Raw genomic sequence first — 26916 nt, forward strand, 5'->3', positions numbered from 1 at the left:
CTCTTCACAAAACCATACTGACTCCTCTTCAGTGCCTCAGGAATACCTAGCTAGCTGCAAATCGATTGTGTGATGGTGCACATTTCTCATTTTCCCCCAAAGATCAATAATTTGAAGGTCTTTAATTACCAGAGACATCCTGTGTTCTCCCCGCTTCTGTTGCCAAGATAGGCGGATCTGTCCATTCCTAGTCTTTAGGGACTTTTGCAATTCTCCATGAGGTCTCAAAGATAATGAGCTGTGGGTCTACAGCCACATCTGCTTGTAGCTCTAGGGTATACATCATCAAACTCTGCTGGTCTGAATCCTTCTATTTTCCCTTCTCACATTAACCATTTATCACCCTTCAATACTGTTAATTTCCCGAAATACTAACCTTGACCAGACGTCTTCTAGTCAACTATGATCTGTTAGGAAGAGACATGAGAAAAAGTTCAGACTCACTCACCCTATAATTAATAATGATCTTTCTTGATCATAAGATGGTTTTTCTATTTTGTTTTTTTCCAAATGCCTTTTGAGAGTTATTTTAGACTTTGTCTTTCTGAACATCCTGATGTGCTTACCTCTCCTATCTTAGCTTGTCTCTCTTCTGTTATTCTGTCTTAGTGATCTTACCTCCACATTGTATACTAATTTACACACAAATATTCCCGGCACAAAGTCAAAAAAAAAAAAAAACAACTAGCCTTATCATTAATTTCATTGTCTAATTCAAGAAGAAAACAAAGGGGCCGGTGTAATTCAGTGGCAGAGCACCCTAGTATGTTTAACTACTGGTGGTGCAAAAAGAAAAACAGAAAAGAAAAAATGTCTATACCAAGTTCATCTAGTACTCCACTGCCCTATTACAATACTGAAGCCGCCCCAGTGTATGGTCCATTCACTCACCTCTCTTTCTTGGCCTCCATGAAGGAAGCATCACAGCACATTAACCTGAGGCCCAAGTGTTCCCTTTAGTGCCGAGCACCTGAAAGGCACTGAGCAAGAGTACTCAGAAGTACTCGGCATGTGATGGACAGGAGAGAGGATGCGGTGCAGGGTACAGTGCAAACAGTGGACTCTACAGAGGAGGATCCATTCCTTCAGAGAGCATCTGAGGAAGCAACCTCATTCCTTCCTCTTCCATCAAGGTTTCTGCACAGGTTCAGGTGTCTGTTTTGGTTCTACTTCTTGTCTTCCCTACTTTTGGTGGTAAAAGTTGGTTCCCTGTATTTTATTCATCTAAAAATTTAATTCATCTTTCTTAGCATTGTTTTAATTGGAAAGTCATAATTATAACTATTAACTGAGTACAAGGTGATGTTTTTATATATGTATACAGTGTAAAATAATTAAATCAGGCTAATTAGCATATCTGTCCTCTTATTTGCTTATCATTTTTTTTGTGGTGATACATTTTAAATTTACTCTTAATTATTCCATCCCTTCTGAAAACTAGGTTAAATGCAGCCTCAGAAACCTCTCTCTATAATCAGTGACCCAACATAACTTCCTCTCTTTTTGTCCTAAACTCTACTGTCCAGAGACTTAAATAGTTAGTGGAAAAGTCTACTAACACAGGGAGTGGGGGAAGGGAAATATCAGTTGTCAGCTATGTGAGTTTCTGCAGCTACACAGAAAGGTGAAAGTCATAACCCGCAACATTTACTGAGAACTGATTACAGTAAACAAAAATCCCATTCAGCCATATAATTGTGCTTAACTTGGCATACCCTACCATACCAACGACTTCATTCAGCCTTTGAAGTCTGTGGGACATTTGATATGACAACATAATACAAATTCAATGCAAAATCACTCAGACAGTGTTTTAATCTTGTAAAAGATAAAAATAAAGTAAGTTTTTGAGGCTGATTAATAAGGAGACTCAATCCACTTCTTTGCGAAGTCATTGACAGTTGAGAATCCAGACATGGTAGGACAGTGAATGATTGAAGGGCATAAAATAAACAAGATCTCCATAAGGACATTACTTGCGTATCAACATTGTAAAGGTCTTTGGAAATGAATACAAAGACTTCAAATACTTTGTAAAACTTGGTTTCTTCATAATGTCACTGAGAAAGTCAAACATGAAAAGTGTCATCAGCTACCCTATGGTGGGGTCTAAAATGCTGGTCCAAAGGAACCAATGCTCCACTCATTCTTTCTTCACTCTTGGAATTAATGTGTGTAGCTGAAAGTTTTCCTGTGTCCCGGCCTGCTGGCAGTCGGGACAAATCTCTCCCACTCGCATCCCCCAAGTAAACACACAGAGGCTTAATTATAACTGCATGGCCATGGTTCAAGCATTTAGCTAGCTAGCTCTATATCTTAAATTAACCCATTTCTATTAATCTATGTTTTGCCACATGTTCCGTGGCTTTACCGGTCTGTTGGCATGTTGTTTCTCCTTCGGTGGCGGCTGGCATCTCTCCCTGCCTTCTTCTAGCTCTTATATCTTAAATTAGCCCATAACTATTAATCTATGTATCACCACATGTTCCGTGGCTTTACCTGCATCCTATTACATGTTGCTCCTTGGGCGGCTTGCTGGCGTCTCTCCCCTCCTTCTTCCTGTCTCTCTCAGAATTTCCCACCTGCCTCTAAGCTGCCTTGCCATATGCCAAACAGCTTTATTTATCAACCAATCAGAGCAACACATATTTGCAACATAAAGACATTCCCCCATCAAATGTGTAACTACAAATGCAACCTAGCTGTTAATGGTTGAAAAATTAAATGAACCACTTGGTGCTTGTTTTTTTTCATATTTGAGATAAAGAATCAAACATTTGTTTTTTTATTACTTACTATGTGGATTGTATTTTAAATGGTTTTCTTTAAAGTAGACTTTTCTACCTTAATTATCCTGAAATTAAGAATAATGTGTTTTGTCAGCATTTACACCGTCAAATGTTTGTTTCCCCACAACTAAACTATAAGTCCTCCAAGGACAGATACTGTGAATTCTCTTTATTATCTGCCTCACCCAGCAGCAGCCTATTCCCTATCATAACCCACATGCTTACCCTTGGCACAGAAATCTGAGAAAAAGAAACATTCAAAACATATATTAAAGACTGATTACCTGACTTGGAGATGGAATTTTCCTGCAGATAAGACTAGCTGTAACCTTAATACCTCCCACTACTCATGGTGGTACCTGAGGTTTCTTACCTCATCAGTTGCGGCTCCTTTCATACATAACAGGGCCAACATGAAGAACAGGTTTTAAGAGAGCCTTGTGAGATGACCGTTTGGTTTCATTTTGTCTCACCTTGCCCTACAGGATATTCTCTCCTATCACAAAAGGAGTCATCAGCGTCTCTCTCCTGGACTGTATCTAGGTTACCTAAAGCTATGTAGCTCTGTGGATCAGATCAAAGTGCTCGTAACCCAAAAGCTGCCCAACATTCTCTGCCATGTGAAGATCCGCGAAAACAGTAACATCTCCAAGTAAGTGGTCCCAAGTTGGGATTTTCCTTGGTCTGATGTGTCCAAAGGAAAGTCAAGTGCTAGCTACCAGTATAGTATCTCTGGTGAGATGTTCCACAGCATGATGGAGTCCTGGCATCTAGGATAAGGTCAACTAGGAGGAGAAAAGCCATTAAAGGGAGGCCCTGCACCTTCACTGTCCCTTCTGCTTCACTCAGGTACCACCAGTGATGCCCTACTGGCTTATGAACGAAGACTTACCTTTGCACACTGTTCCCACTATCCTTTTCACCATTGGAAAGGGGCCCTTCGTGCCTTCTGTTTTTGATATCACCAATGAGAATGGCATCAGTGGAGCTACTGCCTCTTCCTGGCCTAACAGTGCCCTCACCCACCTTCACTCCACCCTCTCCTAACTCTCTGGCTCTCGGACTTTATATGTGTCCTACATGTCTGACAATTCTCTAGGGAAGGAAAAAAGTAACAAGGCCCAAACTTCCAGAAACTTCCTCTATGGTTTGGCATTTGGTGACTGACTTTGTTAGTTTTGGGAAAGTTGCCTAGTCTTGGTACTCTGGCTCAACTTTATCACTAACCCTAATGGCAGGCCTCTCATTCATCAACTATAATGAACTGAATTGTGCTCAGCATAAAAATGAAGGAAAAGAAGGTATACATAATAAAGGAAAAAAGTCTCTGGGTTTCTTTAGGCTTCATAGAATGCAAACAAGATTCTCAAATTCTTTACAAGTGTGGATTTGCTTAACAAAAACCAATATGGCCCTTTGAACTTTGGTCTCTACGATGACAAGACTTTAGTAACTACACTGTCTCACAGGTTTGCAGAAGCACTCCCAATGGCAATGGAGGAGGTGATGAAGGTGCAAGAGATGTGGTAGTCTTTGAGAACTCTCTGCCCACCATCTCCCCTTCTTTCAGTTATCAATTGCACCTGGACTTTAAGTCTGCCCTCTGGTGGTCATTTCAACAATCAACATCTGCTATCTTCAGAGTCTTGTCCAGAAGACAGCAAGGCTCATTTATGAGTTGACTGGGCAATGGTCATTTTCATCTGTTTCTCAATTTGTGTCATAAAATCTTAGTCACCGTCTTTCAGTAATTATATCAACAGATTTTCCCTTTCCAAGGATCCAGATTCCCTTGTACAAAAGACTGCACCAGCCTTCATTCTGAAAGTTCCATCCATCTTCCCATCTTCATAGCCCCACACTGACTCCTTAGTGGCAATGTGATTCTTTACTGGTGACTTTCTAATTTGGTTCCAGACTCTGTTTTAGCAATGTTGTCCTTTGGGGTCTGTATATATTGTGCTAATCATAAACCCCTCATCTAGTTATGTATCAGTGGTGGGAAAAGGGAAATCATTCCCAAGTAGGCTCTCAAGGACTTCGATTAGTTGTAAGCTAAAAGTATGCCCAAATTGTAATAGGACTTAAGTTTGATTTTTTTCTCTCTTTCTTATTGGAACAAATGATAGATTTTTCCACAGTCTTGTCCAGTATGAGGCTTGAAATAAAACAGATCTCTTAAAAACAGAAACTTTTCTAAGAGGGTAGTTAAAGAGAGAGCCCGGGGTTGGTTGATTGACTTGTTTCTCTTGTTTTTCTGCCTTTTTTTTTTTTAAATGAACCTCCTCCAGCACAGTCAGTTTGGTTTTCTGAGTCAGAGACTGGAGCCCAGGCTGTGATGACCCTTTGGTGAGAGCCTTCCACCATGAAGAGGAGGCTTTCCTTCACTGCCTCGCCTGCTCTTGAGAGCCCATTACTGCTCCCCCCAGAGCTGGAAGGAGAAACCGGGCTAACAAAGTGTTTGGAGACTTGGGCAAAATACCTGTGGAAACAATGTTGCACAAAGGCTTTTACCTTGATCTTTTCAAGCCCCTTTTGGAGAGTGGCTTTGGGGGGGCCAACCAGATGTTCCTTCCTCCCACCACCCTTCTTTCCCTTCCCTTCGGCTTGGCAGTTGGGAAAGTTCATTAGGAAGAACTATAGAGCGTGCAGAATGAAGACACAGATGGCTGGTTGAGGAGGAGGAGGAAGGAAGCAGTGATGTGTGTCCCCTGATTCCTTTTATTGGAATTGTCTGGTGTTCCTGTTTGTGATTCTCCTCAAGCTTTTGGAAAGGGAACGAAACCAAAATAGTCCCCATGATTACAACAGGCCAGGGCTGAAATGTGCCTCGTGGTTTGTTGCCTGAGTTGGAGCAGAGTCCTGTGGTTAGCCAACTGTGGAATTAACCAGTAGATGCCCCTGTGGTAAAATGGAGGCTCTTAGAACCTACAGAGACAGGAAAACAAGGAGAGTCAGGAAGGGATTCCAAATACCTGAAACACTTCAGTTTCAAGCGCTGATTCATACAGGCCAGCCCTATTATTCAGACATCCAGGGGCTCTGATAGGTGAACGAAGCTGAAATCAGAAATAGCCCATTTGAACTCCAGTTAGGTAGCAAAAGGCTCAGGTTCCATAAATAGCATTGTGTTTTAACCACCAAGAACTGATCGTTTGGGTTCTGAACACCGAGAAAGTTCTGAGCTGTAGTCTGAACTTTTCTTCTATTTCTAATTTTTACTTTACTCAACATACAGAGAGGAGTGGGAGTGGGTCCAAAAGCTTTCTGGCTCCGACTCTATGGAAAGTGCGGATCATAATGCTGACTGCCCCGTGCCATTGTTCTACGAGCTCCAGACGGCAGTGAAGGCTCTCCTGAAGCAGATCAATGTACCTCTGCACCAGGTACAAGGCTTTACCCTTTCTATCTGCTTTTTATGGCTCATGGAAACTGGGTTGTGTCATAAAACTTACTCAAGAGGCATATATATGTACGTATGTTTATTGTCGTTTTTAAAATACCACTCTGCCTATACATGCATGTTTTGAATTTAATGCCTACAACTAGACCCAGGCTGTGCTCTGACTCCCTTTCTCTTGTTCCTTCATATCAACCTCTTCCAGTTTCCAGACCCCACTATAGTGTACTCTGACCAAGCAAGAAAACGCCCTCTGATCTACGCCTACCCTGAAAGATACCAAGATTCTGTTGTAGGACAGCATGAAACACAAGAATATATTCACCCATTAATGAAAAATAGTATAGTTAGATACACGAATTATTTAAGAGCAAAAGACTAACCATGGGATTTAGAACAATGGCCAAGCGATTTCATGTTGTCTGTTATTAACAAAATCACAAAGTCAAAATATGCACAACTATCTTCTAGAAGTCAGAACTTGAAGGGAAACTGTTGGCATATTAAGAGTAAAAATGTGTTAGGTTCTGTCTCGTAGTTTAACACAAGCTAGCAACATGCTGAACTCAGGGGTGGGGCTGTCTGCTGTTTGCTTGGCCTTTGCTCACGCCCCTGCCCCTCTCACTACAGCATGAACAGAGATCCCGAGAGAATCAAGTGTATCCTGCATTAGGAAGATCCTTACAGTGAGGGCCTGTTCTCTTTTAATAAGAGAAAGAGGAACAGACTGGCCACCCAAAGGCAGGGAGAAGTCAGAAATTCCAGAAGTGTCCTTCTATTCTTCATAGCCAGTCCAAACCAGCTAACACTGATGGAGACTAAATCACAAGAGATGCTAAAGACACTAGGGGAGCCCCTGGATTATTCAAGGGGTGACCCTGTGCTCACAGGGAGAAAAGTAAGAACCCAGCAGCTCTCCTTGTGACAGTAGGTACTATTAAAGGGTTTCTTGGACCTAGCAGGTTTGAAGCAGCTCGTATTTCATTGGTAACTCCGGCTACACATACATGTTGGGAGAAGGCTGCTTAACTGCATAACAGTGCATACAACATTTTTTTTTATACTTGTAAATTTTTCTCAGTCCTTGGCCAGAAACTACATTTTTCCCCCTTAACCAACTTAAATTGAAACTAGTGGATTTTTAATTCAATCCATTTTTGTTGCTTCATGTAATTATATTCATCATTTTGAAAAGCCCACAGAATGCAATCATTTTCTGCTTTTATAAGAAGCATAAATGTTGTTTTCAGAGTTTATGTGGAACATTACTGCCTTAAATCTTGATTTTATATAGCATTATTAAATGGGCTGAACCCTAATATTTATGTTGTATAAAAATTCCAGGCTTGAAGTTGTGTAATTTTGTTAGATGTTTTATGCCGGTTTGGTGTTGTTTATGTAAGTGCCGTGTTGTAACTCTCCTATTTTTCCTCCGCGCGTGTCCCTCTGCAGGCACGGAACTTCCGCCTCTACACACAGGAGGTGTTGGAAATGGGTCACAATGTGTCCTTTCTTCTCCTGCTCCCTGCCTCAGACGACGTCTGTACAGCCCCAGGACAGAATAATCCTTACACCCCACACTCAGGGTTTCTTAACCTCCCTCTTCAGATGTTTGAACTCGGTATAGTGGCTTGTTTCACCTAGAAATATTAACCCAGCCTCCTTAGAATAAAATCACAAAGTGGTATCTGTTCCCCCTTGTCCCAGTGGAGGGTCAGTAAATCACATGATGGCTTTGGCAACAACCCCTCCTAGGACTGTGTACAAGTGTGAGCGAAAGCAAGGCTGCAGGACTAGCCTGAGCAGTGTCTACTGAAACCTAGCGAGGGCCCAGTGGAGAGGAAGGAATTCCAAACTGCAAGTTCAGTGATCAGGCTTACTTACTGCCTCCCTCCTCACTTCTTAGAACATAAATACAAGAATGGTGTGTGCATGAATGTGGGTTCATGCTATTCCCCCGTTCCATCCTCTCATACCCAACTGGGAAAGAATAGCAACGAAATTAATATGTAGCATTTATATCACTTTGGAGCAAAAGAAAAAAAAAGATCAATAAGTAGTCTTGATTTATTAAATAAACAGATTGATATTAAATAGACTCTAAATAGCCTAGACAATTTGAGAAATGGACAAGATCTCCCAGGATGCAATACTGTGATCTTAATGTGAGGGATCTGGGTGGTGGAAGATCTTGTCCTCGCTTTCAAAATGAATAGCCTGGCTCCAGTTTCTGCAGAGACCCCTGCTGCCCACTGAGAATGTGAACAGGGAGGCTTTGTCTCCTTTCCGGTGCTTCATCTTGTAACAGACCAATAAGAGGCAATTAGCAAGGGCTCCCTCAATTCAAATAAATTGCGCAATTTGGGGGAGGCTGAGTGAGTGGGTGGGTAGAATGAGGCAGACCCGTTTTTTGACTGCTCCCAAGCCACCAGATTCAGAAACACACAAGGTGATTGCTTGAAACTTCATTTTGAGATCTGGGCATCTGAATCAGGATTGATCTCTTTCAGATATATTGTTTAAGCTGCTTAGTTGCCCTTGCTCCAAGCAGTTAAGACATCCAGAGGGTGATGACTGGTCACTGCTGTTTCCCAAAGGCGGGAGACTTCCTATGAGAAGCTGGAAGCAGATTTGCAGATGGAGATTTGACAGGCCTGGGTCCCCTACTATATGACACTGGCACTCATTTAACCTTTCCACGCCTTTGCTACGTCACGTGATTAATAACAGTGACCATACTACTCCCCAAAGCCCTCGCTCCGTGTGACCATTTAGTTCATTCCCTAGCCAGAAAACATCACTAGTGCGTATCCTGCAGCACTGATGTGATGAGTTCCTGTCTGGGAGCCACATAGATGTCTAGTCAATCAACAGCTCTTGGGCCAATGTAGAGACTAAGAGGAAAAGACAGCGCAGACACTATATTCGAGGGACTCGGTATGAAGGTAGAAGTAAACTGGGAGTGCCAATTACCACCAAATGAGCCATAATATGCCAGAAATCATAGGTATTCTATAGCAGAAAAGATAGCACATGTGTGCTTCATTGAGCCAGTTTTCCCAGAGAGTAGCAGAAAACCTTCATGAAGGAGGGCATATTTGATGCAGTTGTTTAAGCATGGGCAGGTTAATAAACATAGATCAAAAAGAAAAGCTTTCCTGTCCTGGGGAGAAGAGCTAGTGAAGACATGGGAATGTAGTAGGAAGAATCCCAGAAAGAACAAGAGGCCCAGTTTGGTTAGATCAGAGAACTGTGGGCATGGAGAGGCCATTCAGCTGAACAGGAGGGTCTGTGCTGACTTGTCAGAGTCAGGAAGAGAGATGTAATGTGGATGGAAAGCAAGGGCCAAAACTTTCAGAGCTAGGTTTAAGAGTCCCCGTGGTAGAATGAGAGCTTGTGGGAAAAGGAGAAAGACTTAAGTGTGAGAAACTGAGTGGAAACGAGAGCGAGCAACTGCTAACACGAGGAAAGGAGACATCCAGAGATGGCCCCTGAGTGCCAGCCTCGGGGCTGTGGGGATAATGGTGCCTCTGCCAGAACTATGAGAGACCGAAAGCACGGTTTGGGCGCTTTTAGCTTTAAATAATATTGAATCTGAAGGTGCTAAATCAACATCAAAGTGAACATATCACATTGGCAGCAGAAATGCAAGAGAGCAAGCCAGATACTAAACAGGGAAACTTCAGCAGTATCTACAAGTAGCTGCTAAAACCAAAAGCACACAAATGCTTCCCACAGGACAAATAAAGAGGAAAGATAGAAGGAGAACACTTTATTGTGGAGCTAGCCAGTATTTCATTCTGTATAAGGTGAATCACACCTTTCCCCTAATTATAAGGGGTGCGTGTGTGTGTGTGTGTGTGTGTGTGTGTGTGTGTGTGTGTGTGTGTGTGTGAAATTCATGTCTCCATGTCTCAGTGACACTGGGGAACAATGGGATGATTATAATAGTATATGTCCCCTAGGGCCCGGTGGGTCACAAACATTTGAAAGAGTCCCATCAGTCCTGGGAATGTCACGCTCTTCTTGGACAGCCACCCTCTGTCATGCTGCTCACCATTTCTCTCCACACTGCAACTGTTGCAGCCTCCTCGCACATATATTCCTCTCCTCATTCATTTGTTCACCCACCAACAAACACCACCACGTGCCAGGCATTGCTAAGAGGCCCCGCAAACCCTTCGACTCCCCAGAGAGTGCCCATCCTAGTTGAGGGGACAGACGATAAAGCAATGGACAGAGGACACAAGCCTAAGAGATGCAAGGGCTCTGGAGAAAAATCATGGAAAGGGACTAGAGTGATGTGGCGGGGTTGTGACTCTCTAGAGGATGCCCTGGGAAGGCCTCTGTGAAGAAGTCACATTTGAGCAGAGACCTGACATTTCCAGACAACAGGAAGAGCAAGTGGAGAGGGCTTCAAGGAACAGTGTGTGTGGACAAGAGAGCAGAGTCCATAGTGTGAGATAATCAAGAACAAAGATGAGAGACAAGGTGACAGTGGGAGAAGCCAGACTCTTCAGCACACAGAGACTCTGACAGGGAACTTAGATATAAACCCAGTGGATGCTGTTAAGCAGTATAGCATTAAAAGCTCTGCAAAATGCAATAGAAGCATCCCCCCACTCCCCACCCCTCATCCCACCCCCACTCCAAGAAAGAAAGCTTGACTTTGTTTAACCCAGAATTTTCCAAATTCATCTGACCAGAACTGGAAACATTTTTGGCATGGCATCTATTAAAAAAATCCACAAAACACATACTTAGGGATACAATGCCCTAGAATAATGTTCCTCAAAGTTTAATGTTCATAAGAATCACCTGGAGAGCTTGTTAAACTATAGATTCCTGGAGCCCAGCCCCAGTGATGCTGAGTCAGTAAGGCCGAGAAGGAGCTGAAAAAGATGTACATTTCTAATAAGCTCTCGGGTAATAGTGACGCCACAAATCCATAGTTTAAGTGGTTCTGCCTAGGACTCAGAGATAAATACATAAATACAGACTTAGAAATGTAGTCAGCAGAGTAATCTAGTAGAACCCAACTGTGTCTGCCTCTTTGATCTGTCTTACCTATTCATATTGCTAAAAGCAACTGTAAGACCATACACACTAGCCTTCATCTATGAAAAATAGGCCATAGATCAAAGCCTGTGTCTCACAGATCCTGACTTTAAATGTTTTTTACTATAATAACAAACTCTGGTACTCCTTTGGCCCTCCCTCATTGCTGTATCACGAGTTATCTAACTGATTAATGGCCACCATGTACGTTTCCAGAAAAGACCACTTGGTTGGCCTTGGTTCCATTGACACATCCAATTCTATTACTGTTTTTTTTTTAAGACCGTGGATAAGTGTTGCCAGTAAGTAGAAACTGATACACTCTCTAGTTCAATGTTGGTTGTACCAGAAACAAGTTTTAAAATATTACATGCTCTTAGAATCATGACAAGCTCCACCTTATCCTTAAACAATTAGCGTTTTCCAAGAGGCAGACCTTCTTTTCCTCCACTAGACTAGCCCACTAAAAAATTAATGAAAGCTTCTATAGGAACTCTTAAGCCTTGCTATATTAGACCCATGCCCCTCTGAGGAAGATGCTAAAAAATGTTAAGTAGGGCCTTCAACTCTAGGTCATTCCATATTAAGTAGTAGAGATACCCTAAGCATTTCTGAGAAAGAAAAGAATGCTTTTGGAAATTCAATCAGAACTAGAAAAAAAAACTTTAATAACAACAAGGGAATTCTAATGAAACTTGAAAAGGTGTGAATTATGGGAATATGTAAATTATAATAAAGAAGTGCATTATATTTCTGTTTGACTTGTATAAGTCATCATCCTCTACCTCATGGAAGGATTTGAGCTTTGGCAACCCAGCCATGTTCCCACTAGTGACCTTAAGTGGATCATAAATAACTTGCTGACCAGCAATGGAAATCTCCGTCTGTGCCTAGTCCAGCACCAGACAGATGTGGTGAGGGCAAAATGATAACGACTGGCCTGCTGTCTCCAGGAGTAAAGACCACGAGGTCACACCCACAGGATAGTGTTTCAGAGGGCTGTTTGTGACACTAAAAGAGACCGACAAAGGGAGATGTTGTCAAGTTCTGGACAAGCAGGGTTGAGCTGTTTCACCAAAGACCCATTCCTCCTTCCATGGCTTTAGGGCTGACACTCCATCATCCCTTAGGCAAAAGAAGACTAGGACCCTTGTAAGGCCATAAAGTCCATGTGTGGAAGCCCTTGAGAAATGTGTTCCCAGAAGCAAAAGAAAAGCAACGTCACAAGCTTAGACACACTATTCAGTGACGTGGCCTCTTGAGGCTCTGCCTAGCCTGCACGGAGGAGGTCACCTTGCCCTGACCCCATGGGCAGTCTCAATGAACAGCAAGGCTCCAATGAGAAAAGCTGATTTTTATTGATTTCCTTGGCTCTGTAATTTGTGCTAATTGGATGAAAAGGACAGGATACTGGAGAATTTTTTTAAAAATTGGCCATACCCTTCTTCATTCAACACACATTTGTTGAGTTTCCACTAGATGCCAGATCCTGTGCTGGGTGGACCTGCAGACGGTCACAGCACACAGCTTCAATACCAGGCTCTCAGAATCTAGAGGGGATAGAGGCATTGCCACCAATGGTCCTAATACAGTGAAACCCCTACTATAAGACAGAAGCCACTGAATTTCAGAAAGACATACAAGTCTTCCTTCAGAGGAATTCAATATTTTCAATGGATCATGGAAGAGAAGTCAAAATTGAGGAGGTGAAAAGGCAAAGGTGGAAAGGGAAGCGATTTTAGTCAGAAGAAATAGCATGAACAAAGGCTAAGCCGATTAGGTCTACCCTGGTCATGTGATGGATGCTTAGCACCCCCTGGGGAAGCTGGATCATGGCAGTAGCTCCAAGGAGCTGAGGCTACATCCTGTGGGCAAGAGGAACAATGAAAAGGTTTTAAGGAAAGGAATGATATGGGCTTACTGGGTTTCAGTAGTTCTGGGAGGACAGATTGCAGAAAGCAAGGTACTGGAGCTGAGAGCAGAGGTGAGGAAACCATAGGAGACTGGTTTGCTGGTCCAAGTAGACAATGATAAGACCTCAGAACCAGGGCTGGCATGGGAGAGGTATAGAGGCAGAAGGAGAGGCCAATGGGGATTCGGGAGTTAAAAATCAATGAAACTTTGTGATTGATTTGACACAGCTGAGGGGCAAGATGGAGGAGCCAGAGAGTCTGAAATGGAATCTAAGATGGATAGCATTGCCATCTACCAAGAGGAAATCTGAAGGGAGGAAGAAGTTTGGGGGAGGGGAGGATGATGAGTCCAGTTTGACAAAAGATGGGTTTTGAGATACCTGTGGGATATCCAGGCAACAAGCTTAATGGAATCCAGACCCCAGGCTTTAGGGAAATGGCCCAGCACCCACCTTTATTCCTAATCCCCATTTTTCCTGATTTAAGACACCACTCCTATATTCCAAGTGTCAGCTCATGTACTACCAGAACACTGTGGGGCACTTTGGGCCCAGGTGCTTTCTGGCAAGGACTCTAAACTTACCCTAGGAGGTTACCTTGTTGATTCTTTGGCCCTTGAAGGAGGAGTTTGAAGAGTTGGGGGTTCTTAGACTATTCTAATCCCCATGGGCTAACATCTAAACTATTAAATGTTTCATCCTTCCTGGGAAGTGAAGGGATAGGATAGGGGAGTGCGAACAAACTGATTCTAGTATGTCTCATCCACATCTTGTGTATTGTGCATACACTGTTTTGGTTCCTCTTTGGGAATCTTATTTGCCCTGTTTTAGGGATAATACTGAGGTCCTTGGAGGTCATCTTCCTACCATGCACACTGGTAGCAAGTGGCCCAGATGCAATCAAAAATCAGACCTGCATGGTATTTAGCCCATGCACTTTCTACTCTACTGTCCTGTGAGTGCTCAAGGCCAACTGAACTTTAGTCCGTCTCTATGTTATATGGAGAGAAATAGAAGAGAAACACCACCAGAGACAATTAGTTTCCGTTTGTGTGTTACTCACCAATCATGTAGTCCCAATAATGGCATTGCAGTCATTGCCTTATACCAGTTTGTCTGTAAAATGCATGTGATTCACATTTTTTAAAATATTAGAAGCTTCCAGTCTATCCTTCCTTCCTCGGGGATGGCTACCAAATGTATCATTGCTAAACCACAAAAGACTATGTTAAAGTAAGATTTGTCAAAGTGACGTTAAAGGCTCTGGATAGAAACCACCAGGGCAGGAAAAGTGCTACAGCTGAACCAGGCACATAACTCACTTGTGGTGCATGGCATGGATGGCATTGGATGGTGTGGGTATGGAAGACCACCCACTGATCCACACCTCCTGCCACAAAACGCAAGAGAAGACTGGATTCCCTGGCCTTTGAGAGAAAACTGAATACGCCACCGGGCCTTAAGATTTCAGAGGGACTGATACTGTTTCGTTCAAAGGGATAGACAGTTCAGTTTCTTTACACAGTCAACTTTCTTTCACATTTAGAAATAGAAAAAAGTCGACTTTTGTCATTGTTTCCAACTTCATTTGGAAAAGGAGGTTGTGAGACTCTTCACTCTCAGGCCGAAGGGGGGATCTGTCAAGTGCTACCAGGATGTAGCCCCTCCTGGAAGGGCAGAAAGACCAAGAACCACAAGGGTCAAAAGTGGTGACTCCTGGCCGGGCGGTGGTGGCGCACGCCTTTAATCCCAGCACTCGGGAGGCAGAGCCAGGCGGATCTCTGTGAGTTCGAGGCCAGCCTGGTCTCCAAAGCGAGTACCAGGAAAGGCGCAAAGCTACAGAGAAACCCTGTCTCGAAAAAAAAAAAAAGTGGTGACTCCTGCCTCTGAGCTGCCAGGAAATATCACTGTCCTGAAGAAGACCTTTGCAAACAGGAAAATCCAGCACATAGCAACAGAAGTACACCTAGAGAGGAAAACGGGGAGTCTTGGGGCCGGGGTCCGCCTTCTTCATCCGCTCTGACGCTCCTTCACTCAACCAATAGTAGTTAAGAAGCTTTGGTGTTGGGAGTTTTAAAGAAATAAAAAGCATCCTAATACCAAAGCAGCCAAAGACACACCTACAACAATGCAGCAGGGTAAGGTCTCATACATTCCGAATCATATCCTCTACTTACGGGCCCAGGGGGAGAAATGAGATCTGCCGGAAGGAAGGAGACACCCGTGGAAACTTCACTGAGTAGCTGTTTCTACCGAATCCTTCAGTGCCAAAGGGAGACTGGAAAGGACTGGTAGAGACAGGTATCTAAGGGTGGGGAGGGCAATTGTAAAAGAGTGAAAATATAAGAGAGAGTGTATTAAGTTTGGTTTGATCAAAGCCGAGTTAATACAAAGCCAGCTGTATAACGAAAGGTGTAACTAAAGATTCGTACTCAAACCCTAGACCATAAGAGTTTCCTTATGGGGAACAGTGTTTGAATTTTTATTCTAAAGAGGGATCTCTGTAGAATTTTACGTATGGGAATCACATGAGAATTCTACTGCTTGGGAGAAGAGTAAGAGCTTTTCCTTTACTGGTAGAATATGAAGTCAGCTCTTCTTCGAACCAGGCAAGAATGTTCTAAAGAGTGTGGGAAGGCTAGGAAGAAAGAAGCTGGTAACAGAAAAATGAAGTCCAGGTCTGAGGGTAGAGAAGTACCTACTGAATGGGACAAGCTGGTGTAAGAGTGGGGCTCAGTTAGAGTAGGGCACAGCTGGAGTAGGGCACAGCTGGAGTAGGGCACAGCTGGAGTAGGGCACAGCTGGAGTAGGGCACAGCTGGAGTAGGGCACAGCTAGAGTAGGGCACAGCTAGAGTAGGGCACAGCTGGAGTAGGGCACAGCTGGAGTAAGGGTGAAGAACTGAGGCCCCTCATGCTAGTCTCCCCTATTCCGTGTGAACAAAGACAATGCAGGTCGCCTTTCCAGGGGTCTAAAATTTCTCATAACAGAATATCAAGCCAGGTATCAAGCAGGCTAGGATGTAAGATGCACAGAAATCTCTCACATGCAAAGGAGCAAGATTTCCTCACTAACTGGTGGAGATGAACACACACCCCATTCTGAAGTGTGATAGTTTAGCTTCCCCAAATGGCTGGGGTGTAGGTCCTGGGATCTATAGCAAAGGGGGTCAAGAGGTAGTAGACTGGATAATATTATTAAAATTTCTCACCCAAGAAGATATAGCAAAATAAAGTCTCCCAATCGATGATGGACCAGAAAGACACTAGAACAGCACTGCCCTGCACTGGGATGTGTTCTTACCATATTGGAACACTAGGCTATTATAGTGTGTGGCCAGAGCTGGCCAGAGAGGAGAGAAACATGCCATGTGCCTCTCCTGAAAAGAGGCAAGGATGAGCATGCAGCTTAGACTCTTTCCTATGGCCTCTGTCACATTATGTTTTGAGAAAAGAAGGCCAAACCTGCAGACAAAAGGGGTATGGCCAAGAATCTGAACCCACTATCCTTCCAAATTTGCAAAGGGGAACAGGCAGAAAAGGACTCAAAGCCCAAAGGTCCTGGGGGAAATGTCTAGTTAGAGTAAAAACAACCTAAGAAAAGCATGTCTCATACCTTCTAGGAGTAAGCAAGATGCTTAGTAGAAAATTCAAGCTGCTACTACTTTTTGTTTGTTTTTGTTTTCCCTTTAAAGTGATTTGCCCAGTTGGTACATGCACGTGTGTGTGTGTGTGTGTGTGTGTGTGTGTGTGTGTGTGTGTGTGTGTGTGTTAGCCATACACACAATAACATATACTTAGCAATATGATAACTTCTGAAACTTGTATCATTAGGCAATTTTCTTATTATGTAAACATCACATATTATGTTTACACACATTTAGATGGCTATGATGTCACTGGGTGACAGTCTTATTGGGCCACCACTGCATATGCAGCCATCGATACATCATTGCGTGGCACATGACTATATATGAAAAAGGTCCCAAATTTAGGAAAAAGTCCATCTGAACTGCAGCTTGAGCCAACCCACTTCCCCATACCTTACGAGGGATTGGTAAACCTAAAAGGGAATACTGTCTGACTAAAGCCAGACAACTGGCCCCTCAAGAGCACATTTATAATTTATTTATGGCTTAATATTTTCCACTGATAGGGTTAATAAATCATGTTTCCATTCGACTGGTTTTCTCTGCTGTATGAATTTCTCTATTTTGATACGAGATCTTAACATGTTTTATTTTGCTTGTCCTTTTTCCAGTTCATTTTTGCAGCTACAGAGAGAAATTTATTAGTCTGTATTGCCGTCTTTCTGCTGTTGTGGAGCTGGACGCCCTGAACACCCAACAGTCCCTGAGGGAAGCAATCTCAGACAGCGAGGTTGCAGCTGCCAAACAAAGACACCAGCAAGTGTTAGACTTCATTCAGGTAAAGCTGCTGTTCTTTGGATAATGACGGGAGAGGTAGGGAGAGGCAGGGTGAGAACCAAGCAAGAGCAGCTACCAGAGGCCATCAAGGGAACGCACTGTGCCAACAGCCTGTAGATCTGGCAGAATGGTGTGGCGCAGGAGCGCTGAGTTTTCAAAGGCTTAACAGTGAATGACGGGTAAATCGCACTAGTCCTAAGAACTGTATCAGCCACTGTGGTCAGCAGCTGTGAATGGTCCAAATACTGTGCTTACCCACTAGTTCAATAAGGAAAAAAAAAAAAAAAACAGTGTAGAATGTCCTCAATATCCCAGAGAAAAGGAAAACAAAATGGTCTACCAGTTTATAGTTAGATTATTCATGATTTGGACTTCTTTCCTTAATATGTGGTTACCGAGGTGAGAAAATGTATTCCTTGCCTGGAGTGATGGTGCGCAATTGTGATGCCAGCATTTGGGAAGGCTAAAGGAGAAGGATTGAGAGTTCAAGATTAGCCTGGGTACAAAGTGAGTCCCAGACCAGCTTGAGTGGCAAAGTGAAATCATGTCTTTAAAATGTATGTATCTGCATGTGTTTGTGTGTGTGTTTGTGTTTGTGTGTGTGTGTGTGTTTGTGTGTGTGTGTGTGTGTGTGTGAGAGAGAGAGAGAGAGAGAGAGAGAGAGAGAGAGAGAGAGAGAGAGAGAGAAAAGAAACTATGAAAACTACGTTCCTTGTCCATGTCTTGCCTAGAACCCTTTATGGTGATCTTCAGGGTTCATGAAGAGGGCACCAACCGGCAGTTTAGAAAATTTAGATCTGGCCTGAAATGGCCCCTAAATGCCATATCCAAATCTCATCTTTCTATCAGTTACCAACTCCCAAAGTAGTACAATTGCAATGGCTCCATAGTAAACATCAATATTATATGCCTTCCATCAATTTGTTAGAAATATTAAATATCCAGGTGTCAAGCATGATATGAGAGATACAAAACTGGAATAGCCATGACCTTAAACTGTTTAAAATTCATGAAAGTAGACAGAAAATGTCTATAAGTATTATTCTTAAAATGTGTTAAGAAGCTGGGCAGTGGTGGTGCACGACTTTAATCCCAGAACTCGGGAGGCAGAAACAGGCGGATCTCTGTGAGTTTGAGGCCAGCCTGGTCTACAGAATGAGTTCCAGGACAGCCAGGACTACACAGAGAAACCCTGTCTGGAAAAATTTTTTTTAAAAATGTGTTAGGAAGCAAGAGAGAAATACCAGAAAAGAAAGGAGGTTTCTGTGTCAACACACAAAAAAATAAGCCTTTACTTTCACTTGTGGGTAGTAGGAAAGATGCCATGGAAGGGCCTGATGGCGTCTGAGCTGAACCTGTGGAACAGACTAGACTGTACAATGTAGAAACGGAACGTTCAGCACCCAGAGAGAAAGTAATAAGCAGATAAGGCAGACAGGCAGGAAAACAGGGTTTGGAGAATAAGAAGGTGTTCAAGGTTGCTTGGGGCATAAATTGAATGGTGGGTGACTAGACAAGACTGAGACACTGGACAATAGTAAAAAAAAAAAAAAAAAAAACAATAAGAACAGATCAGAGAACCATACCAAAGGCCACAATAAAGAATTCACACTTAATTCTGTACCTAAACCTCAGCTTTAGAGAAAGTAAGAATTTCTCACAGCTCTACTGAGACATATTGCCTCTCATGAGTACTGCTATAGCCACACACTGGTTGTTCACTGTACGAATGCACTCTGCATGGTCCTACTCACTAATCTGCCCATCTCTCCTGAATTTAAGGAGAGAGCTAAAGGTAGGGAACCAGGCTAGACCAGAAACTTCAGCAACTATCCAAATAAGCAGTAAAAAGAAATCAATATAAGGAAACGCAAACTTGAGGATCGAGAAGTTAAATCTCTTGGGCTGGGGTAAAGTGCTTACCTGGGAGAATGAGGCCCCGAGAACCCACATAGAAACGCCAATGAGTGAGACATGCTCTTGTAACCCCAATGCTGGGGACGATGGGACAGGAGGACTTCTGGTGCTCCCTGGCCAACCTAGCCTTCCTGATGAGCTCTGGAACAAAGAGAGACCCTGTGTTGAAAAGCAGAATGGACAGAGCTCCTGAGGAACAACCCTGAAATATGTACCCTGACCTCTACACACACATATGCACATGCGCACACACATGCACACACACATATATATGTGCATACAGACACACACACTCCACATTTCCTAATCATTTGTGAAAAGTAGTCATTATAAACTGATCATAGAAGTACACACCTTTAATCCCAGCACTCAGGAGACAGAAGCAGGATAATCTCTGTAAATTCAAGGCCCGTCTAGTCTACAAAGAGAATTCTAAGCTATCCAGGGCTACATAGCAAGACTCTGTCTCAAAAAAAAAAAATCAGGGGGAGGGGAGATGATAGTAATAGTTCTACATACTGACTACACAATAAATTGTATATTCATTCATTAATAAGTAGTACAGGGCCAAGCATGGTGAGACATGTCTATAATTCCAATCCTTAGGAAGTAGACACAGGGGGATTAATAGTTCAAGATCCTTAGCTACATAGTGAGTTCAAGGACAGAACTACATGAGACCAAGTCTCCAAAAACAAACAATAAAAACGATAGATAGTGTTACTACACTATGAAAACGAAAATGAGCGGAATGAAGAGTTGGTAGTATTTAGAAAGAAACCCGTTACAAACAGTGGAATTACCCTACCTTCCTCATCTGTAAATGAACGGGACTCACAAACCAAAGCAGCAGTTCTTCATTGCTCACTCTCTCTATCTGAGATTTAGAATTTTCAAACCTTCACTCCATTTATTTCATTTCCATCAAAGAACAAATGCTGGTGATGGAAACAGAGTGGAAAAAAAAGGATACAAGATGGGGAAGGCAAGGAAGTCTGTGTGTCTGTGTGTGTGTGTGTGTGTGTGTGTGTGTGTGTGTGAAGGTGCACAAGGGTATGTAGTTGTGCATATCTGTGTATACACAGAGGTCGGAGGGCTAGGAAGATGTCCAATGTTCTGCCTGTCCCTCGGAGACAGGGTCTCTCACTGAACATGAAGCTTGCCATTTTTCAGCAAGGCTAGCAGCCAGCAAATCCCAGAAATCTTCCCGGTTCTGAAGACCCCTCCCTCCCGCCCAACCCCACTCAGCACTAAAGTCATCAGAGAGTACACATGACCACACCCAAGTTTTTATGTGGGAACTGGGGTCCAAACTCAGGTCTCCACGCTTGCCAACAAGTGCTGTTACCTCCGAGCCACCACTCCAGTCCCCCACTTACCTTTTGAGTCCAATGTCATAAGGAAGCCAGGCTTGTTGACACACACATGTAATCCAGAACTAGAGAGGCTGTGACAGGAAGCCTGAGAGTTCAAGGCTAGCCTGGGATACACAAGGAGTTCAAGGCCAGTCTGCGTCCCATAGAGAGACACTGTTCAATAATAACAGGCCAGGAGTCAAGGGGCACAGCTTTCCATTCTGGAGCAGACAATGTTTTGTTTGATATGGAGGTTGGTGGGAGGACTTGCTTCTCATCTCTGCAATGGAAAACTGGACTAGAAATATGCCCAGGTCCTAGTCACCTCTAACATTCATTTTATGACCTACAACCAGAAACATCTTAGAGAAACACTTTGCTAACCATGCCTTGGGTTGTGTTTCTGCCTTGCTCTCCTTCAGCTGGCCTGGATCTCATTCGTCCAATGAGGACACCGCCTTTCTCTAGTCTGTGGCGGTCTTGAACCCTCCCAGAATCCCTGACCCCTTCTCACTCCCTGACTACCTACGCTCCTCTTTCTCACTTGGCCTTGAGCTCTACTGCCTCTTGTCTCCTTCCTTCTGATCACATCTTTAAGTGAGCCAGATAATGGCAGGCCAGGCCAAGAATTTTTCAAAGTTCTTGTCTGCTCTGGACTCCCAAAGGCACATAGACTTGGATAAAAGCCAGTTGCCAAAGTGTTCAAAAAGTAACTTCTGGAGTAGGGTAATTCCAGATCATAGACCTGGATCCACGTCTTTGGTATGCCACCCTGCTGCCCTCGGCATGAGCAACCTCAGACAACTCAGCGTCCTGGCTCCCCTTCCCTGTGTCGGCTTCTATTGACAACTAGCTGCAGCCGCTCACCCATGGGTGTTCACAGCTCAGCCCACCCCACACCATAACCAGAACCTGCAGAGGCAACTGCCAGTTCCATCTAGATCTAAGACAGTGTTACTACACAAACCAAACATTGTAAAGAGCAGGGGAGTCTATGTAAATACAGCTAGGAAAAGAAGCCAAGGAGTGTAGCCAAAAAGGGGAGGCCTGGACTAGGGGAGGCATAGAAAAATCACAGATAAAGTATACAGGCTTTATAGACAGCACATGTAGTAGACATGTCAAAGTGAGTGAAGGGAGAGGGAGGGAGGGAGGGGGGGAAGGAGAGAGAGAGAGAGAGAGAGAGAGAGAGAGAGAGAGAGAGAGAAATGTCAAAACATGAAGACCTAAGGCTTAGCGTACTTTGAGCTGTTAAAGCCAAAAGGGCAATTAGGCCATAATTTATATACTGTAATGCTTCAAATGCGCCTAAGCCGTAATAGAAACACAGCTCATTAAATATAGCCAATCTATCATCCCCTCAAGCACCTTGTGGCTGTGCTGTGAGAAAGCCAATCACCTTTACATTTTAATAAAAATATTCTCTTGCCTGGACACAGAGAAAGGGTATAATTTACAGGATGAAAACTGAAGTTTGTGAAGAGCAGGGTGAGAAATGGATGCGGACCCTTTAATCAACAGACTCGGGCAGTTCACAGCCGCTCGTTTGAAAAGCATGTCAGCAAGTCTTCAGAAGCTGAACTGGGACCTTCAAATCAGGGGGATTATGTTGTCAGTCGCTTTTAGATCAACAGCAGAAGGTGAAATGAGTGGAAATTGGACTTCTTTGGGGGCTACTTAGCGAGGTTTCATTAAACTCAATCCGCGGGCCTCCCTGAACCGATGGGGCTTTCAGTTTTCTTCAGTCAGGCCCTCTCCACCTTACCACTGAGAAAAAAACGAAGAAGTCAGCACCACCTCATCCAACTCTACCCATGCTTAGCAGTCAGCTGAAACACCATTATCTAAAAAGAGCAGGTGGATTGTTAAGAAAACTCACATACGTTGACAGGTTACCACAAAGCGGCTGGTTTGCCATGACAGAACTTTATTCCAGGCGTTGGAGAGCAAAGCTCAAAATTCCCACTGGCAGAGCTGCACTCCCAGAAGGCTCCAGAAAGAGCCCATTCACCGCCTCCCCCAGCTTCTAGGTGGTGTGCATATTCCTTAACTTGCATCCATCTCCCCTTTTGTGACCGCCTCTTCCCTTCTGCCAAGTCTCTTTTTGCCTCACTCTTGCAAGCAAGTCCTTATGTGGACATTTGTCGCTGGACTTGGGCAACAATCCAGGATGGACAATTCCTCTAGAATCCTTAACAACCCCAGCTTTGCCACAGAAGGCAATACTCACTTTTTTTTTTTTATCACATAAGGTAATAGTTCTAGGTTCCAAGATTAGAAGTTGGGGAATCTCTTAGGGATTTACATTCATCAGCCCACTGAAATAATCGTGACTGGCATCATATAGCTGAAAATGTTATAATAGTGCCCTACTTGCAGCACATTCTTACCCATATCCCCTGAATCTTCCTTCCAACAACCCTGAGAGTAGAACTGTGTAGCCATTCCATCCCTGAGCATCTACTTTAAAAAAAAATACAAACGCACATTCTTATCCTTGACAGACACTCTAAAAAAGTTATCCACATCATGTGATGCTTTTAAAGTAACTTTGAGAGCACTGTACACTGAATATGACATAACCAATAAAAGCCAGCTGACAGAGTAACTGTTTCATCAGGAAAATCCATGCAAGTCTCGCCTGGGAGTCCCAATTTGGCTTTACCTCATGAACTTCCAGTTCCCTTCAAATTCTCCCCTTACCATGGCTTAGTACCTCCTCCTGGGCCTGGCCTCTGTGGAACTTCCTGCCCAGCTAAGGGAGTGAACAAACCCTGGGCCGCAATCTCATGCTTTCTACACCAGCCCTGAATCCTCTGCCAAGGCCTATCCCAGGGCAGCACAGAACCAGAAGGCAAGGGGAGGGAGGCCCCCAACCACACAATTCTGCTCACTGGCTCGTTCCAGTCTGCTATCTCACTGAACATGACATTGAATGTTATAGCTTCAAAATCTATTCTGAGTGAGGAGCGCAGGATTTGTTGATTTGCAAGTGTCTGGTTAAGTATAAAGACCTAAGAAGGAATTTTGAAAATAAAGTAACACTGGGTGATACCTAATCTTTAAAACCTCTCCAGTAAGGGACACTTAATGGGTCAATATTCTTACAATGAACACCTTCTACCTGAAGGTAGAGACACCTTTCTAAGGGTTCTCCAAAGAGAACCATAAAGTATAAGAGCTGGACTGTGGGAGCCCACAGAGGTTTCCTAGTGAGATTTGAGCTTGCTTTGCCCAGCAGAGCTGTGTAAGGGGATGGATTGATTATGTGAGTGGTTACCAGGTGTGTGGAAGGGTTTGCACTTGGCTGTGCTAGGGGGAGGTCTTTTGCCCCACCCCTTGGCATTCCTTTAAAAAGCCCTTTAGAAGAAACAGAAGGGGCCAGTGGATTAGGATCCAGGCCCTCCCGAGGCTATCCTGTGTTTCTATCTGTCTCTCTCTCCTCTCTATATTTTTATCAAAATTTCTCTTCCCTCACTGGAACAATGTTACCTCAGTTATCACATGGTTAAATGTCCTCAGTTTACAATTGAGAAATGAAAACAGAGGTTAATGCTTTGCCAAGGTCCCCGGTGAACTCCCATGTAAAGCCAACCACAAGCTTCATACTCCCAAGAAACTCTGTAACTAGCAGCCTCTTCGTGGGAAACAGGACAACCAGGAAGCTCATGGCCAGTGCTCATCATGATCTGAAGAACACCTGTCATCTACAGTAAAGACAAAAATGAGTGACTTTTAAACCACTAGCAACTACTATTGTACTTTGTAATGAAAATGTCACTAAAATCACTATAGTAACCCTGAAATGAAAGTGATACCGATCTAAAATATGCTACCATATGAGTGTATAAATTTTTTAACAAGAGCTTTTTAGAACTGCATTAGACTTTGGAAGCATCTGCTTTTATATATGCAAAAGCAGTAAGTTTAATAAATAAAATTATATCTTTTCGGGCTGGAGAGATGGCTCAGAGGTTAAAAGCACTGGCTGCTCTTCCAGAGGTCCTGAGTTCAATTCCCAGCAACCACATGATGGCTCACAACCATCTGTAATGAGATTCGGTGCCCTCTTCTGTCGTGCAGGTATACATGAAGGTAGAATACTGTACACTTAATAAATAAATAATAAAAAAATTATATCTTTTCCATAATACAGGTACAAGCATTCTGAAATTCATATATCATCTGCATCATATCACTTCCCTGATACTGTATTTTTCATTACATAGAGAGAAAATAGTGCTTTATGTGTGTGAGCAAAGTACTCTGCATGTCATAGATACTTTCAAATTCATCATGCTACTTAATCATCACAATAACGTACAAAGTACTCTGCATGTCATAGATACTTTCACATTCATCATGCTACTCAATCATCACAATAACCTATGGGATATTTGTCTGTACTTTACAAACAAAGCAAGTAAGGCTCAAACCAATGCCATAGAAACCAATAATATAGAAAAATGGTTCATCTTATACTCTCAGGAAAATGTATTTCTTTTAATGCCTTTCACCATTTTATTCCAAAGCAAACAGATGAAGTCTGGCGTGAAATGAGGTGGATCATGGATGCCCTACAGTATGCAAGATACAAGCAACCTGTCTCTGACTTGCCCATCACTAAGCTGATAGACCCCTCCCATGAGCAGAATCTAAAGAAGATCAGTTCTACATCATCACATATAGACTGTCTTCCATCAACATCTCCATCCCCAGAGATGCACAGAAGAAAGACAGTGAGTGGTAAGATCAAAAGTTCTTTGGCTTGCCCACCAGATTCTTGGCCCTGTCTTCACTGATGAAGTTCTTTGTGTGGATGCATTGGTTCTAGCAAGTAGTAGAAACACTGTTTAGGGGTAAGGATCAAACAGTATAAAAGAAACAAAGCCAGAACCATGGACGGATGGGAGACTAGGGCAATAACATGAGATTGCTTTACTTGGGAGTAGGGAAGGCTAGACCAGTGCTAGCCCACATGCCCAAGAGACGGAAGGACACAGAGCAAGAATGGAAGTCCAGAAATTTCTAATGGGAACTACTGCAGTTCCAGATAAGGACATCAGCCCAGCCTCTGGTTCTATCTGAGGCAAGAGTTGAGGGTATGCATCCCACCCACACCATGTTCTCAGGTGGAAAGTGAGGAAGAGAGAGATCTTGGATTTAACTACTGAAGCCAAATCAGCTCAGGATAGTCATGGGTATGACGATCTAAGAAACAAGTTAAAAGAAATGCCTCACAATGAACCTTGGGAATTAAGAATGAGATTATGTGGCAAATACTATTAGCATAAACATGACTGGAATAACACAAATTTCTACAAAATATCTTTGTGCTTATAGGCAGGAAAAAAGGATATAAATATAGGCAATGCTATATAACACCCTTCTCTGGAGCAGGATGAGTCCAGTGTCATTTTCTACTCAATAAAAATAATAGCCATTCAAAGCGCCTTCCTTAATTCTACATCTTAAAACACTTCACTATTATAATCTCCATAATGATATTCTTCGGGAACAGTTCTGATTTATAGGCTTGTCCCATAGGGGGCAGCATGGTGCAGCAGAAGGAGCCTGGGCTTAGAAATCAAAGCCCTGTATTCAAATTCCAGTTTTGTTTTCCTCGCTGCATGTGCTTGAGTAGATTATTACATCTCAGTATTCGTTCCCATATATGTGAAATTAGAACAGCAATGCCTGTACCTTACGGAATCCTTTGTGAGCAAAACAAACTACCAAAGACACATGAACCATGATAGGAAGTGTAAATACCATCTTTAATGTTCTCGTCTTAACATACAACCTTTAATAGGGAGATGTGCCTTTTCTATAAGCAAGTCTGTATGTGCTCCTGTTTTTAAAATCTCTCTTTCTAAAAGTCAACACTTGGCAAGCGGAGAAACCTGGGAAGCGGCTAACTTTTATTATCAAAGGTGTCTATGATTTACCAAGTTATTCTATAAAAGAATTACCTCAATAGTTTCTAGGCTGTGTTTGTTTGTTTGTTTGTTCTTCCACTAATCTGCAGCGGCCTTTGGGATACAAATCAAGCAGCATCTC

General features: G+C 43.1%; 1 protein-coding gene across 1 annotated transcript in view; it reads left to right on the top strand.

Annotated features, from left to right (window-relative positions):
• The window catches only part of Ankfn1 (ankyrin repeat and fibronectin type III domain containing 1), a 393623-nt gene that overhangs the window by 348126 nt on the left and 18581 nt on the right, over window positions 1-26916 (top strand). The window contains exons 15-19 of the mRNA XM_052757767.1: window positions 3275-3441; window positions 6028-6175; window positions 7642-7810; window positions 17419-17585; window positions 25389-25602. Of these exons, the coding sequence (XP_052613727.1) occupies window positions 3275-3441; window positions 6028-6175; window positions 7642-7810; window positions 17419-17585; window positions 25389-25602 (865 nt within the window). The remainder of the gene's footprint in view (window positions 1-3274; window positions 3442-6027; window positions 6176-7641; window positions 7811-17418; window positions 17586-25388; window positions 25603-26916) is intronic.

Source organism: Peromyscus californicus, unplaced genomic scaffold, assembly GCF_007827085.1.
Source record: "Peromyscus californicus insignis strain IS unplaced genomic scaffold, ASM782708v3 Scaffold_3__1_contigs__length_106647218, whole genome shotgun sequence".
NCBI lineage: Eukaryota > Metazoa > Chordata > Mammalia > Rodentia > Cricetidae > Peromyscus > Peromyscus californicus.